At 41.8% G+C, this 16,786-nt stretch overlaps 1 protein-coding gene across 5 annotated transcripts in view; it reads right to left on the bottom strand.

Moving 5' to 3' along the window:
* tbc1d4 (TBC1 domain family, member 4) overlaps nt 1–16,786 on the bottom strand; it is a 30,809-nt gene that overhangs the window by 11,890 nt on the left and 2,133 nt on the right. For 2 of the 5 annotated variants that reach the window (XM_042425924.1, XM_042425925.1), the window contains exons 2-14: nt 12,293–12,421; nt 11,956–12,193; nt 11,342–11,586; nt 10,115–10,204; nt 9,389–9,493; nt 9,104–9,236; nt 8,879–8,970; nt 8,585–8,695; nt 7,223–7,345; nt 6,600–6,659; nt 4,507–4,724; nt 3,872–4,024; nt 218–375 (exon numbers count right to left, since the gene is read on the bottom strand). In XM_042425924.1, the coding sequence (XP_042281858.1) occupies nt 218–375; nt 3,872–4,024; nt 4,507–4,724; nt 6,600–6,659; nt 7,223–7,345; nt 8,585–8,695; nt 8,879–8,970; nt 9,104–9,236; nt 9,389–9,493; nt 10,115–10,204; nt 11,342–11,586; nt 11,956–12,193; nt 12,293–12,421 (1,855 nt within the window). The remainder of the gene's footprint in view (nt 1–217; nt 376–3,871; nt 4,025–4,506; nt 4,725–6,599; nt 6,660–7,222; nt 7,346–8,584; nt 8,696–8,878; nt 8,971–9,103; nt 9,237–9,388; nt 9,494–10,114; nt 10,205–11,341; nt 11,587–11,955; nt 12,194–12,292; nt 12,422–16,786) is intronic. The other 3 variants (XM_042425927.1, XM_042425928.1, XM_042425926.1) reach the window with 2 other exon arrangements.

Raw genomic sequence — 16,786 nt, 5'->3', positions numbered from 1 at the left:
ATCAGTGTTTATCTGACAAGCATGAAGATTTCTCATTCCTTTCGAAATTACTGCACGTCCCATGTATGCGCGCACTTTGAAAATATGGAGTTTCAGAGTGTCAGTGCTCCCCCTGCCTTGTGCTCATTTTCTATGCACTTTTGGATTATTCAGAGCTTATTCATTGTGCATCATGTCATGCTTTGCACGAACTGCCAGAGTGATTGTGTTACCAGACCTGGGTGCTGCATGGATGCAGAAGGCTTGTTCATGGGTGAAGCGACCCTCAGGAAGATCTTCTGTCTCCAGGAGACCCTGCGTGGGGTTGGGGGGAGACCTCCACTCACAGAGTCACTGCTGCAGGCAGACAGGGTCCTCTTCCTACCTTCCCCATTGCTAAGAGAGAAGACAGCAGCGTCACAGACACCCGATAAACGAGTCAGGTGTCGTGTTACACCAACACTCTTTCAGCACCCTTTCACACACACATATCCTTCAGTACTTCCACACATGCATCAAACCTCTCCACTCAGGAACAACAGATGAAACCTTATACAATCTTCTCATCAAAAGACTCTCCGAGTTGATGTAAAATGGTCAAGATGAATCATAAACATACTGATGAAAAAAAAAGTGCCAGCCATTAAATAACCATGTTAATGAAGCAGAAGGTAGTTCACAGTTAGAATGTGAAACAGACACAGCCGCGGCGCGTGCGTGTTTGTTCATTTTCTGGAGAAAAATGAGTAGAGATGAAAATGTAATTACAGAGCTGCCGGAGCAGCTGAAAAAGTTAATGTTCACAGCTCCAACCCACCAAAAGCTGGTAAAAATCAAATTCAGACAATGTAATGAAGTTGTCAGGTGCTGAACCAAGCCCTAATGGTTACATTTTAATGGCGCCATTGCAACAACCGAAGTGCAGTGTTTGGTCATATGTGTAAAATAAGCTGCACCTGCTATTTGTGTTAATATATTTGTACAGTATGTGAAAAAAGGAGAGTGAAGATCAGACCCATAGTTCACTTTTTTTCATAATGATGCATCATGTAATTAGAGAGTCTGAAGCTAATTAGTACAATAGCAATAGCAGTATATATTCTTTTGCAGGTTTGGTTGCTTTACTTAAGTGATTAGTGAAGTTACATTCAACTAGATTTGATGATGTATAAATGTGACAATAATATCATAATGTAACCGTCTGAAATGTTACAGTAGATGAACCATGAGCCATGTTCTTCTTCTCTGTTGTCTCCTTGTCTCTCACTTTCTGTTATTCATAGATTTATATTATATTGGTACATTTTTGAATTGTAGTTTATGAGCACCAGTGGAATGACATAGTGTACATTCGTTAGAGTTAATAGTGGCGAGCACTTGACAGATACAGTAGTTAATAAGCTTGGTCAGCACACTCTTGTCTGATCATGTGCACGATGAAAAACAGGAAGTGACTCTGAATTTAGACAAGTGCCTAAATCACTGACATGATGGTTTTGTTTCTCACAGCTGTTTTGCACATTTACCATAGCTTCTTAAGCAGATTAAAACTCTTCACTTGACATATTACATCTTACAGTATTATGCTCATTGATAAAAAGTCACAGAAAAGACAGCGTGTTGAAGTTCTCTCACATTGCAACAGATAATGCAAACCTAGCTGTAAACAAGTTGATATATTCATATTTAAATGCCCAGCAGGTCAAGGCTTTTTCAACACGTCGTCTTTTAAACCCACTGTTATTCATCATCAAGGGCAACGTGTGCTGAAAAAGCTTTTCTTGCTCCTGCATCATCAATGCAAGCACTTAGATGATTGGAATGCTGTCAGAGAAGAAGAAAACATCTTGTGAAAATGACATTTTACAACAGCCTCCTCCTCTGAATCTCATTCATAATGGAGATGTTAACCTTTACTTTCTGCCATCCGGACACCTGTGTGTTGTCGATGCAGCGCTGCCAGAGAGAATCAAGAGATTCTCAGGCGCACGGCGGTATGTCCTCTTTTGTTGATCAAACTGCATTAGCTAGTTGAACATTAACAGCAACCTTTCAAAATAAATACATCACTGAGTTGAATCAGCTCAGTGATGTATTTAGAGAAGTGATGCACTGATGTGACGTTTTCAGTCTCAATACCGATACTGATACCTGGGCTATGGGTATCAGCCAATACCGAGTACCGATCCGATACCAGTGTTTAATTAAACCCTTTTCACACATGCAGTCTATCCCTGAAATGTTAAGAAACATTTCCTGCAAGGGGTCATGTGTGAATAGGAGCAGGGATCAATATTCAGGGAAATCTGTGCAGCAAATTTCCCACCGGAAGACCTTTAACATTTCAGGGAAAATACCAGTACGGCAGTGTTGTGAATGAAAGCAGTAACATTGCAGAGACAATCACATAAAGGGTTATGTCCATTTGTCGAGAGACACTTTCACGAGGAGTGGGCGAACCAATCACAAGACTCCGCTGATGACATATCTGAATCCGTGACTTGTTTACGATTGCCTTTCCAATGCTTTCACGAATGATTTGTCTCAAGAACTTGTTGAATATTAAATACTAGAACATTGGCACCAGACAAAAAAAGCTTGTGCCCGCCATGCCTGCCAACAAAAAACAATAATGACTTCTTCCGCCGCATACACCCACATGCCCCCCCCCCCCCCCATCGTCTTCTTCTTCTGTTGAGTTTTATGGTGGTTGGCATCCATAAGTGTAGCATTACCGCTGTCTGCTGAACTGTCCCCTGCCCCATCTATTCCAGCATTGCCACGGCATGAGTGAAAAGGTGCAAAACGGAAAGGTTCCCGAATATAGCTGCGCGTGCGAATAGTAAAAATCCCTAGCAGTGCCTGATATAATGAAGAGAGTAATAGTTCAAGCAGAAACAGCCACAATGAGATGTTTGATGAAGAGCTGCAGACTACCAGCACACCCCCAATAGAGAAACAACTCATTTTACTTGGCTGTTCTGTGTGATGGAGTCATGGCTCAGCGTGTTTACCCCCAAAACAATGGAAAAATGCCATAATATTAGCGGAGCAGTGCAGCGAACTTGCGCGCTGTGCGTGGAGCAGATGACCACATGAAGAAATCTGTCATGAGCCGACATCGGCTCGGACTGAAAGTAGAAAAAAATATTTGAAACAGAGCGTTCAGAGCAGTCTGAAGCTGGTGCTACATATGTTTACCTCATTATTTGACACATTGGCCACTTTTAATATGAACATCCGACACTGTGAAAAGCATAATAGGTCCCCTTTAAATGTTGCCTTCCTATCTTTGTAAAACACAATCTAACAAATAAATACATAGATATAAATTTACTGAATTGTTATTTACTAAAATAATGGTGTCCGATACCAGATCGGCCCATTGTCACCGATACTCGATCCAGCTATTTGAGTCAGTATCGGACCGACATCCGATATCAGTGCATCTCTAGCTTAGAGTAGTGATAATAGGGCATCATCAAGTGCACTGGCAAAAGTGTTCCATGCAGTTAATAAAGGCTATAAATCCAGGTTAAGTATAGCTCTGCCATGCAAATAGCTTCCCATCCATCATGCAAACACAACAAGAGAGGGGTGTATCAGTATCCCCTTCTACTTCTGAGCGAAACAGGAAGAAGGTGGGTCCAGCTACAGAGACGATGGGGAAAAAAATAAATAGCTGGAAAGTATTTTTACTAATAAAAAGTTGTTGTGGATAGACAGGAAAAAGCTGGGTGTTAAAAGGTTTGGACAGCCAACACGTATACGGCTACTGCCATCCCAGCAAAAAAACGTTCCTCCCTCCCACCCCGGTCATCCCGTCTGTCAAGTCCCTGGCCGCTATGTTCGGGTCTAAGCAGGGGGGTCTTGACTGCACAACCCCTCTCACCTCTTAAGGCTCCCATTGTCTGCCAGGGAGCTCAGGGAGCCCAGTGAGCCCTGGTAAAAGCTTTTCAGGAAACTGGGGGTAGAGAAGGAGGAGGGGAGGCTGAAGGAGGACTCGCTCTCCGAAACACTGCGCGTTCTCGAGACAGCCACGGGACTTGGCGAGCCAAACATGAAATGCCCACAAATAAAAAAAAATAACAAACACATTACACAAAAGAAAGGGCTGATGGTTGGAGCACAAAGGAACTCATGAGGGATCAAAACAGTGACAGGAAACTTGTGATGCTATTGTTCAAGGATAGTAGGGGTTGGAGGTTGGAGAGATTTAGGACTGATCAAAGTGCTGCAAATAGACTACATTGTCTGTGTGTATGTCAAAAGGTCAAACTAAATATTTAGTTAGTGTGAAACTGATTAAACGAAAAGCAACAGGTTATGATTGTCTTAGCAATGTTAGCTTTAGCCGTATCTAAACAAAACACAAAAGTTCTCTCTTATAAAAACATGTCAGTACAATTCACTCTGTGCAAAACATCCTCTACTGCAACTTTACTAAAAAAAAACCATATTGTGCATTGATCATTCCTTACACCCACAGATTCAGTGAGTAATACTTGAAGTGTGTGTTGAGTTTACCTGCTCTCCAGCAGTTCTGGGTTAACAGAGTGTTGTCTGCGCAGAGGAGTGTGTCTCCCCTGGTTGGTAGGCTGACCCTCGAAGGAGATGCGTTTCTTCACAGGTGGATGGCTGAAGGTGTGGGCGCGCCGACGGAACTGCAGGCCAGCTTCCGGGTCGTCATCATTGAAAGCAGGAGGGGAACTTGGAGGGGAGTAACCAGGAGATTCCTCATCCTGCTGAGTAAGAGTAAGATGTCAGTGCATAATTCCTTTTATAGTAATGTCCATTTTTAAAGTATTTTCATGCATGTTTGGATTTTCTGATGTATCTGATTTTACAACTGGAGTGACAGGAGGTTGATACAAAGAGAGAGTGGTGACTAATGACAAGCTGAACACAATAAATCCAATAAAAAAATCCTATGAAATATTGTGTACAGCTACACAGGTCAATAACCTGGGTCCACACAGGCTAAATTCAAAGGGTGTGATAATCACACTAAATGTCTTTGGAAGTCAAACCAAACACAGCTTGTAATTCCATATTCCAGATATTATTCTCAGGCTGAAGCCAAATAAAACACCAACTCAGCTACTCACGTTACAGGTCTGCACTCACCTAGCCAATGTAACCCCACAGCAGGACTCAGTCCAGCTTCAACTTTCCACTCAACACTCTTGGACTCAGTGCCGCCTCATGCCTGGCAGTAGAGTACAACTCCCTCATCCATTGTATTCTAATGGACAGTGTCCTGTGACTTACGGCATCACACACTATTGGTGGGCAGACCCTCAGTGGCCGCATTACACATGAATACCGTCCAATCTCCTCCCTTCATGCTTTTAGAGACCTCCCTCACTAAGATCTGACATGACAGGGGAAATGCAGCGATAGTTGCACAGCCTTTTCTGATGTGCATAGAGGAAAAAAAACACTAAAGTACTATCACTATCTCAAACAATTCATTTGATGAAACCCTTGAACTGCTAAACACATTGCACACATGTAAATCATGTCATCGGTGCCAGCTAATTGGTTTAATTATGATTTGTATATTTTAGGAAATGCTGATAAGATTAAGTGGTTCAGATCACACTTGTGTGGTATGTTGTTTCTCTTGACAGGACTAAGAAGAGGAAGCCTGGAGAGGCCTGGCTCAGCAGAAGCACAAACTGGACATCCTGACTTCGATTTCCTGCTTGCCAGGACATCGGCGGCATCCTGACACAATCCCCAGATGACTACTTAATGACTTAAACACAGGGCAAACAACATACCTCTGACCTTCAAACACATAACAACAAGGAGCACAGGTGAGCTCCTTATACACATATACTCACATGTAATAATGTCTCTTAATTCTGGGTATGATAACAACAGGACGACATATTCATGATACTTGCTTATAGTATAAAATTCACAACATGAGTTGCTCGTTATAAGATCACTGAGACTCTGAATAATTGATTTGATTTTTCATATCTGCAACAGCTAGTGTTGGTGGATTTAATGAAAGTAGGAGACATAGCAGCTTATAAAAATCCTCACACATCCTATTTGGAGCTACCACTTGGCAATTCATATTTTCATTAATCTGACATGACATGAATGCAACGCAACAGGCTAAGTAAAAGTCATGTGATTGCTAGAAATATTCCGAGCCATGGGAGGGTCTACTTCATGTCTCTGTGTGTTTAATAATATCATGAGTTGCACATCTCTGCTTTAACTCCATCGTGACTGATGGGGTGTCAGAAGGACTCCATCACACGCTCACTCCACATTCTGCACAGCAGTGACACAGCGGAGCCGACAACGCCGAAAGGTTCACTGACAGTTCTGTAAACACACTCCCTGCTGTACTGTACTGTTTTTGACCACTGCAGCTTTCACCGTTTAACTATGTGGGATTAATGCAGCTTGGCAACATGTCCCCATGTGAGAGGAGCACAGTGGGCAGCCTTGCATCTACTGACACTGACATTTACTACTAAAAGTGAACACCAGTTTATCCCATGCTTTTAAAAGCCACTGGGTAAAAAGTGAGAATTCCCAGAGCCCCCCGGAGCGAAGTTCTGGGAATTGTCATGTTCCCCCTCAAGGACACTTACTCTTTCAAAACTGCTCATGCTTCCCATGCTTCCCAAACGGCCCCGCATCCGGCTGGCGCCCTGGTGACAGAGGTGATTACAAAATATGAAACAAGCTCTGGAAATAGAAAAAAGATTTTTTTTTTAAAAAAAAAACATATGAGTTTTAAAATCTGTAACAACTGCCTTTGACAAAACAAGAACTTGGTGTTATAGTAAAACATCGACAAGCGATTAAAAACATGTTTCCTGACTTGATAACATTTACAATGTGATATTTCATCTAATTCTCTGAGACAATAACAGATGGCAGCAGAGGTCTCAGATTGCCTGGATCCTTCTACCAAGGAATTATTCTGCTGTCTCACTGGCAGATATGGGTCAATCCAAATCCCCTGGATGATAATGACACAGAAACAGCAACTGATACAAAGGGAGAGCAGGGAGACACATAAAGGTTTCATAGCACAGTGGCTTTATTCTGTCTGCTGTGGAAAAATACAAGACAAAAACGGGGATAAACTTAGACAAAGAGAAAAATCTGAAATGGTGAAGAAATAATAACAGGAAATTAAATTCCAAAATAAAGGAGGGGCAGGAAAGAAAATGCATTGGAAAAAAAAAACCTTTCTGTTCAGACCCACCCTTGCAAAGATGTTCTCCAGAGAGCTGGTGAGGGAGGTGCGAGCTTTATTCTTGAGAATATCAAGTTTGAAGCGACTGCTGGTGGCTGCGCCATCTCCTGCTGCCGAGCTGTTTGCTGCATTCTGTCAGACGACAACAATGAACAGACATATGATGACAAATCATCACAGAAATAATAGATAAAATGTGACCGCAATGACTTCCATGGTAAGTCTGAACTCTGTGCACCCGTACAGTAGCGAACCACGTGTCCAAGAGGACGAGTCTACAGCTGCTTGGAGCTTTAATAATACTGGAATTGTTTTTGAAGTCTTGCCTTTTGAATTATAATATTTAACATACAATCCCTCAGGCTAGATCATGCTTGAGTAATAATTCCTCACCCATTCATACTTCAAATGTTGTTTTTCCCCGTCAAGCAACTTATGGAATGTAACAATAATTCAATCGATAACCATATTTCGAAACTTTTCCATTTGCTTTCCTAACAGCATGAGGTTAGGTATGTTCCTGGAACATTATTCATCCCCACAGAAGGTGATGAATTTTACAGTTGGGATAGCAGCTGAGCTTAGATTATTGATAGCTGAAATTAAAATTCTTAAAAACACATTTGTTGTTATTGTAAATCCTATGCAACCTTACCATCGCTCAGAAAAGTTGCATCACCAAGACAAAAACCAACCTGACTGTTGTCTTATTTTGGGGTTAATAATTATGTCGTCATCAGATTTTTTTAAAACTCAAATCTTTTCCACAACCTTGTCTATTTAAAACTGCTGCTTTATCAACAAAAAAAAAACTTACAAAAACCTTAGAATAAGAAGTCCTTGGAGGAGGAGAGGTCCAGAGAGCTGAGACACATCGACTTCTGTGTTATTCTACACTTAATCATTTCTGAAATCTTTATGGTCTGAATTGCCTTTCTAAATTAAGTTAAAATCATAATTTTCATGAAATTAAAACCCGTTTTTTAATATTTTTTTATGGTCTGCATTTTTTCTGCAATAGCCATTCAATGTATTTACATTCAGTAATCATCTCACTAGTACATAGTCGTTTTATCGGTAGTGGTGGCAGAGTCCACCATTCCCATGCTAGATTGCCTTCTCTAATTTGAAGGATTGACAGGAAGTGACACAGCATATAATCCAGTGCAATTGTATCATACTGATACCTGCTGTTTACTGTTCTCTTTACTGAAAATGTCTTTAGTTCTTTTAGTTAACTGTAAAACCTCAAAAAACACTCTACAGCTGCGAATGTGTGTGAGGTTCATCTCTGCTTTTGTGATATAGGAGTGTATCACAACTTTCGCAGTTACAATTAAAATGTCGTCATCTACAAGGTTATGTATTCACCTGAGGGGTCTCTCCAATGTGGAGGTGGGACTTCTGTTTGCTTCCACACAGCTGTCTAAGATGGAGAATCACCAGCTCATTCTCCTCTTGGTCTGATCCTGGCTTCAACCTCTGCAGACACACAAAGACTCAGAACACAAGATGGAAAAAAAAAACACACTGCTTTGACGCAGATGCAGCATCACTAAAAATACACTGTTTCTAGCAATCTATCACCAAATACTGTTAACATGTCACTAATTTTCCGGGGGGCGTTGGGGAGGTGTGCTTTTTCTGAGTAAAGCCAAACCTTACCTGAACTCGCTCGAAAATCTCAGCCTGCTCATTGTCAGTCAGCTGGGAGAGATATTTTTGGATGGCTAGCTTTGCTCTGGGTGGGTAGAGACCTAGAAACAGATGAGGAAACAAGGAGTGTGCTTTTATCTTGCTTTAACTCTGAGAAACAGCCCGTGCATCAATATATTCATGAGTCGAGCCAGAGAGAAGTGCAAGATGTGTGTATGAGTTCAAGTGACTTACCTTCAATCCGCTCACAGAGCTTGTGCAGGTCATGCATGGGGCAAGCTTCACACAGCTGGATCTGGGTCTTGTTGCTTTGTAAGGCTGCTGCTGTAGTGAAGGCCTGCTTCAGGGTCAGCATCACCTCATCCACCTGACGTATAAAGTTAAACACGAGGCCAGGACAGGCATGCGCGCACACACACACACAGACGACACAGAGAGGTTTGTAGAGATTAAAATAAACATATTGGGTGATGAGCAAAAGCTGAAATAATTGTCTTTCACATCATCTATGTGACTCACCAGGGACTCACTGGCACACTGGAAAACGTAGCACACATACTGACTGTGACCAGACTCTGATGGGTCCCGACAGATGAATCCAAAATGGTCGGTCTGCTTGATACCCTAAATCCAGACAAAGGAAACTGGAATAAATGGCAGCAGGTACAGGCAAATACCTTTGGGTCTTTGTATTCAGTCCAGCAATATAAATGATTCAATTCAATTCATTCAAAACACATTATTTGTGCCTGGGGGGCAATTTGCAGAGACACGTACAGCAGCACAGTCAACGAGCAACACAACGCAGGAAAATTTAAAAAATATGTAAAAAGCAAAAATAAGCTGTACATATTATGATAATAAATATAATGATATGAGAGAAATGACTACGAAAGAGAAAATGATAAAACTGCAGCATCATAATGGCTCTTTACATTCTCCATTTCCATTTTTCTTTCGATTAGTAAAATGGCCTCTTTGCTCACAGCAGACAGTACATTATCTTTATGTTGGTTGTCTGTTTAAAAGACACATTTCTACATTAACGATGAAGATGTAATTTGCCTCTGAATTAAGGATAGAACAAAAAAAACCCTGCTGTAGTATAAAAATGGGCACTAATGTATTGGATATCTAGAAATAATGGTGCAAAAATCAGTCTGAGCTTATTCTCTGGCTACAACTGCAGCTGAGACATGAGAGAGGGACTTTTAGTGAAAACACAGAAAGTAAAAATAAACCAACCTGACAGCAAGATGAGATATCTTTGAAGTTCTTCTCCAGCACCACTGTTTTACTGTCTGGACTAATGAGGTTTATTTCAAAACGCCCGACCTGGGAAACACAAGCGTATTTGGTCAAAACAGATTAATGTAAGAACACACACATAAAGTGTTACCACACAAAATAATGATATCTTCCTACTTTATGTAGATCACAGCTATCACTTAAGACAAAGATATCACTGTCAAGTATCTCATGACAAGGACTTTAACTATTCTGAGGCCCATTCGATGAGAAACATAAACACCACATGCTCAAAATCAAGGTCAACAAGTCTGCACAAACGATTTTTCCCATAATTGACTGCTAAGTTGAGTATCGTATTGAGCGTTGTGCTCTAGTTGTTAAATTTAGCGCCATGAGGAAATGGGCATGGTGTGTGAGGAATGGCAGCTGGCTCACTGTTCAGTCCCGCATGCTTTTCATAAAGCCGCGGCCTTTTGTTTTCACAGGAGTAGCGCTGCAGTCACAAATTCTAGGAGTTACAGCCTCTTTAACTGAAGCAGTAACACAAGGCTGAGCTAGTCTAGCGCATTATAACTGTCAGCTACGACATGCACATAAAAATGATTTGCGGCGGGGAGAACCAAAGACGTTAGACTAAATGTAGAGAGGTTTTCGGTGACAAACAGCGCTGAAGAAAGTGAGCATTTGGTTTTCTCGTGTGAAAAATTGTTGAAAGTTGTTCAAGCCAAATTATGATTTGTCAGCAGTTGAGCGACTAAAAAACATCCATCCATCTCGTTGACAAAAGGGGGTATATTTAGAATTCTGCCCATAAACCTGACATCAGCTTTAATTTTGGAGTAAATCTAAAGAGTATAACATATAATTACAAACGCATATAGTGTGTTCTCCATCCATACTGTGATCACACATAGAACTCATTCTTTTTGAGTTTGCTGCAAATAACTGTAATTCAAATACAACTGATCTCCTGGTCTTGGAAAAGCATTTAAGTGCCTACAAAGCTGCAGGTTTTAATGGGAGAACACTGCTGTTATGATAAAGATCCTCAGTGTTCTACTAACGGACTCAGTGCCCACAGTCAGCTGGACTCCAAGATAAGAGACCTCTGAGCCGCTACACTCATTCTGAAGCTAAGACACAGCAGTAGAAGCACAGTCCAAATTTACTTTTCATGGAAAAGTAGAACTACAGTTTTTTTTAAAATTCCATTTCCTCTACCTGGAAGAGCATGGTGCGGTTCTTGTCCGCATCAGATGGTTGGACGTTGTTCGGTGCGCTAGAGTGTCTGCGGCGTGTGGGAGCCATGAGGACATTTTCCCCCGGCTTTCTCTGCAGACTCCCTGCCAGGCTGCTGCAGCGCGTACGAAACTCCTGCGGCTCCTCGAATCCAGAATCTTCCAGGATGCACTCGGGGAACGCTCCTCTCAGGCTGCTCTGACTGGCACTGTTGGAGAGGCCTTTACCTGCAACACATACGGCAAAGACACGCTCGTCTGTTTCTTTAAATCAACGTACCTGGCACTTCTTGAATTCTTTTTGTTTGCTTGTTTGTTTTTTTTTACAACCTGGGTCTTACTTTTATAGTTCTGGCTGTTATTCTTATTGGTGCATGAGGTCACCACACAACCAGTCAAACAGGTTTAACCATTTTATCTTGACCATTTAAAAATTCATATGAAGGCAAACATGAAAGTTAAACTATGTGTTATAAACACTGCCTACAGGCTCTTGCTGGTTCAGCTTTGATCCTTTGTTCCTACCGTAGCTGTGCACACGTGCATCATTTCAATAAAGCTATTCATCCTAATCTTCTATCTGCAACAGGCTCCTACCTCCACCTCCGGTCACGTCCTCCACTCCAGGGCCTTCCGGGTCTTCTAAACTCTGATTCAGAACAGACGAGAGTGGATCTCCTTCTCCCCCCATGATGAACTCCACAGGGGCGCTCTCTGAGGACCCTCGCTGGCCGTTGAGCAGGCGCAGGCGCTTGCGCTCAACCTCATGCTGACGAAACTTATCGATACAGTCATCGATGAGGGTGGACGGAGCCTTTTTATGCCCGACTGTCACCTGGAATTTTTTTTTTTTTGTAATTCAACGGTATTATTTCACAAGCCAAGTAAAATGAAAACATTTCCTATCTGAAAACACTCAACCACAGATTACTACCTTGCCACAATAAAGCACTTCAAACTTCTGGGAGTTGTAGAAGGCTTCATCAGTTTCCTGTTTGGGCTTGGTGTCTTCCTTTAGGGCCGATTTGGACACCTGGCGAATACTGCTGACCACCTCAGGAACCTACAAGAAAGGAGAGTAGAACAAAGGGATATGACACTAAAAAAGGAAAACCATAACAAAAGAGAAAGGGAAGTGAACTGGAAATAAACAGGAGGAGGTTTTCTCTTCAGCAACATGAGAATAACATAACTCAATGTAACTGAGATAGACATAATACCATCAATAGCAATAACCTAATTACCTAGAATGGACAAAAATGTATGATGGACAAACGAGTAAAACTATGTTTACCTGACATGACCCGACTGCATGTTGCAACTTTAAAGAATTCAAGGCTTTAAAAAAAAGGGTACAATTTGAAGTTTGAGCTAACAAAGGCTGGTAAACAGCAGACAAACACTACAATGGTGACCAGAAGTAAGGAAGGAGGCCAGGGAACGCCCACAGAAGACAAAACAAGAGTGTTGGAAGAAATCAGAGACTTGAAGGTCACTGAGCTTGTTTCTGCTCTACTGTGTTCAGCACCTGCACCTTGTTCAACACCTGCAGGAGCAGCCAGTGCAGGAAATATGTTTTGATAACTTGCATCCAAGGGAACTAAACAAATAGTACAAGTCATGACAGACAATGTCAATCTTGAGCAATACTTGGTAATGTGAAGCCAATCCATCCCTCTTGTCTTGAGACACTTGTGAACTCAGAGGGCACTGAACGATTGCAGCATCAATACTTTTAGCAGACACAACAAGACTGACAGCCTCTGAGTTCCAGTTCTCTAAACTGTAAAAGCGCCCAGAACCAAGGGCTACCACCAAGGTCAGCCAAATACCTCGTTTAAGACAACAATGAGCGCTTAAACAAACAGTGGCCTTGCACACTGCACACATCTCCTATCATAACTGATAAAAAAAAAGTTACATAGTGACTGTTGTGCAAATATATTTTTAATGGAGACAGAGGAAAGTTATGTAACAAAAATGCATCGGTCTTATTTCAGGAGGCGTGACCAAAACAACAGGATAGAAATGGGGTGTAAGTTTATCCTGCTTTTCATAAAAGCTACTTCATCTACGAGACACAGATCAGATACTTTGCCTGATGTCTGCCATGTTGCCGCCCGTGAACACATGAGCTATTTTAAAGCCCCATTTTCCAAGTGCCTGCCTTCCCCCCCGAGTTGAGCTGTGCGCGGCTGTTGACAGAGAGCTGTATTGAGACGAGGAAGAGGGCAGGTGGTGTGTGTGTGGTTGGCCACACATACACAGCCGTGTCTTCAAAACTCTGATCTGTGAAATTATTGATTTTCCAACTGTTAGCTGGCTTATTTTCCAAGAATCTTCGAAGACTTTCAAAGAATCATGAACCAAAGGGCTACAACATGTTTCCATCTTTTACCAGGGGTGGAAAAAAAAACAAACAGCACATGAAATCAAACTGGTCTCACAAAAAAAAAAAAAAAAGCAGTTCTGCGTAGGAGGAGCCGGTGTGGACACTAGGAGGTCAAGGTAATTCGGAGGGCCTGTACTGTCCGCTCTGTCACGCAATTAGGCCAACGTCCTGCGTCACTTTGTCACTGAGGGAAAAAAATGACAGTGTTGTCTTAACATTTAAATGAGCTGCTGGATTATACATGAGTAAGATGACGCCACAGCACCATTTGATCTGATTAATTATTTGTAGTCAACCTAATACAGAGTCAGTAACGGTGCTCATTCCTTGAGTGGAGACAGGCACAGACAAGCAGTGCTGTTAGGGAACAGAGGGAAGCCATGTGCTTTTTTCACTGGTAATCTATTCAAACATGTCCACCCACTCTAGTTTTCTTCAAGCTGGTTTTCATATCTGACCTTCACCCATCATAGCCTGTGTTCTATCAGACAATATCAGTGACACCGGTTGTGATCCAAAGCCTGTCTACATAAACACCTGCAGCTGAGTGCAGATTTAGAGCTTAGGAGAAAACAAACAGGAGGATTGTCCCCTCTGAGCTGGTAGAGTCCTGAGCACTGGCCCATGTTATGTCAAACCTTCCTACAATAGGCCCTTATATCTGATCAAACAGTAGCTGGCACATAATTCTGTTGCCCTTATCAGCACCATTAAGGCAAACCACTGGGAAACAGTGAGGGCCCCACACACTCGCCCACAGCATCCGTGATTAGGCCTAATTAGACTTCTTTTAAGAGACACACAGGTTATCATTGTGTCAATACAAGATAAGGATGGAAACACACAAGGGAATGGGAGATAATTCTCTATTTCAATGCATTCATGATGCATGTTTTTAAGATAAAAGTGATAAACGGATGTTTTTGCAAAGTTACTCAAAATAAATTAAAGACAGCAAACCCAGTACAAAGCAAGACTCAATCAGTGAAAGTCTTATGAAATGTAAACATCTGGTAGAATTCTGTGGCTTATTAATATAACTTCAAGTATAAACTTGGACAAACGCTGTTGCTTCAGTGCACATGTCTGTCTTTGTTCAGCTGGAGGAACGACTTTCTAAAAAGGATTGGTCCTTAAAGCAGGTTACTGCTGTCCCGTGTCTGCAGCCGCACCTCACTATAGCTATGATGTCGTCCCAGTGCTTTTCCATCTGCCTGAGGTCAAACTAGAGACTGCAGTTTAACAAAGTTCATGTCCCAACTCAAAACAAAGCAAGACAAGTCATGTCAACTTAACACATAGCAGGACCATAACTGAAAGTAACAATGTGTGGGACAGCAGTGACAGAAAGTGACTAAACACACTTATCCTTCTCCTGCTTATATACACTTTTTTTTCGCAACCAAAAATCTGAATCTTCCCAGACAGGACAGCACAACTATGTACCAGATACTGTTTGATCAGATATAAGGGCCTATTGTAGGAAGCCACCTGTCCTGCCTGGCAAACCTATGCTAGCACAGGTGTGACTCAACACGCTTATCAACACTTTTCAATAGAAGAGTCTTGAAAACATATCCTGTTTTTGTTTAATAATACTCCATAACACTGCGGGATGTACTAAATGTTTTTAAATTACACATTGTGTAAAGCTGACGAGCAGAAAATAATAACTTTTCATCCTTGACTAGGATTTTGACTTTAACAGCTAAGACAAGCATGTCACTCTTGCCCTGACTTGGCTCATGAGTGTGTCCTACAGGTCACTGAATGATGAACAGCACCCACTAGACAGCAGAGGGTCACCCAGCGAGAGATTCCACTGTGGTCCACTTCCAACTCGGAGCAGAGGTGGAAAATACACAGGCCTACGGTTTATATTATGCAGGCTCTGATTGTCTATAGTTGGTTTGATAATGACACAATACACTTGAGTCAGTGTTGTATTTGTGCCTGCTGTCTTGAAGATGTAAATAAGTGTCCCAGACTCTGAGCTGGGTGAAAAGGTTATAATTAATCTCTAAATGACAGTGTTTGTTTAACTCGTGTTAACTGCAGCTTAGGATTTGATATATTATTCTGTCAAAATATGCTCTAATGTCTGTTGCTAAAGGATACACCAAGCGATGGAAAAACCAATCAAGCAATAAATGCCAGATTGGCTACAATTTATATATAACCAAACATGGCTGGATCAAAAACTTTTATAATATATATATATATGAGGACTGAAGTTGTATTTCAAGTTGAGGAAGTCTAACTAGATTTTACATACCCGACCTGTCAAACAAAGGAACACACGCAATGAGACATTCCATGTTTATGCATTGACTATCTGAGTTGATGAGCTGCATGTGAGCAGACTAACCCTCTCTGTTCCGCAAGACACCATGAGCGTCATTTCATTTCAACTTTTCACATCATATCAATAGATGCCGGAGGTCTCAGGCTTTACACAATGTTCTCCTATCATGTCTGCTGCTCAGAACGGATTTGAAAACATGAAACTATTCATCACATCTTCAAACTCATTTGGGGGCCGAGAGAAAATCCCTGTATGCCTGTAAACAGGAAATACTTGGCAAATAATCAAATCATTAACACTAACTGCAGCAGGGTGTTGCACACAGTGAAAGTCTACTGGTAGAATGAGCCATGCATTCCACATGGTCCACCTTGCACATGTTGCTAGCTGCTGGTTGCCAAACCAGTTTCTGTTGCGTAATAACGCTGAGTGAGGTATGTTCAAGCTGCCTCTCGGACTGCTGCAAACACTTCCAAGATCCCAGCAGAGAGGCCAGACACCTCGAAAGTGCATCTGCCTCAAAACTTGTTGCTTCTTCCACTCTCAGCTTTCACCAGCAGACAAACAGCTTGCTCGGGCCTCGCACATAACACAGGAAACATGATACAACTCGTGCACATTTGTGAACAATATATGTGAGGGTTTCCTGGTTCAACAGGGACACAGGAATAACATGAACAAGTGCAAAAGACTACAGCTTGCCTTGCAGCATGTGAAGAATCGGCTTGGTC

This window comes from Thunnus maccoyii, chromosome 11 (genome assembly GCF_910596095.1).
Source record: "Thunnus maccoyii chromosome 11, fThuMac1.1, whole genome shotgun sequence".
In the NCBI taxonomy this organism is placed as follows: domain Eukaryota; kingdom Metazoa; phylum Chordata; class Actinopteri; order Scombriformes; family Scombridae; genus Thunnus; species Thunnus maccoyii.
This window is presented reverse-complemented; position numbering and strand designations above follow the sequence as displayed.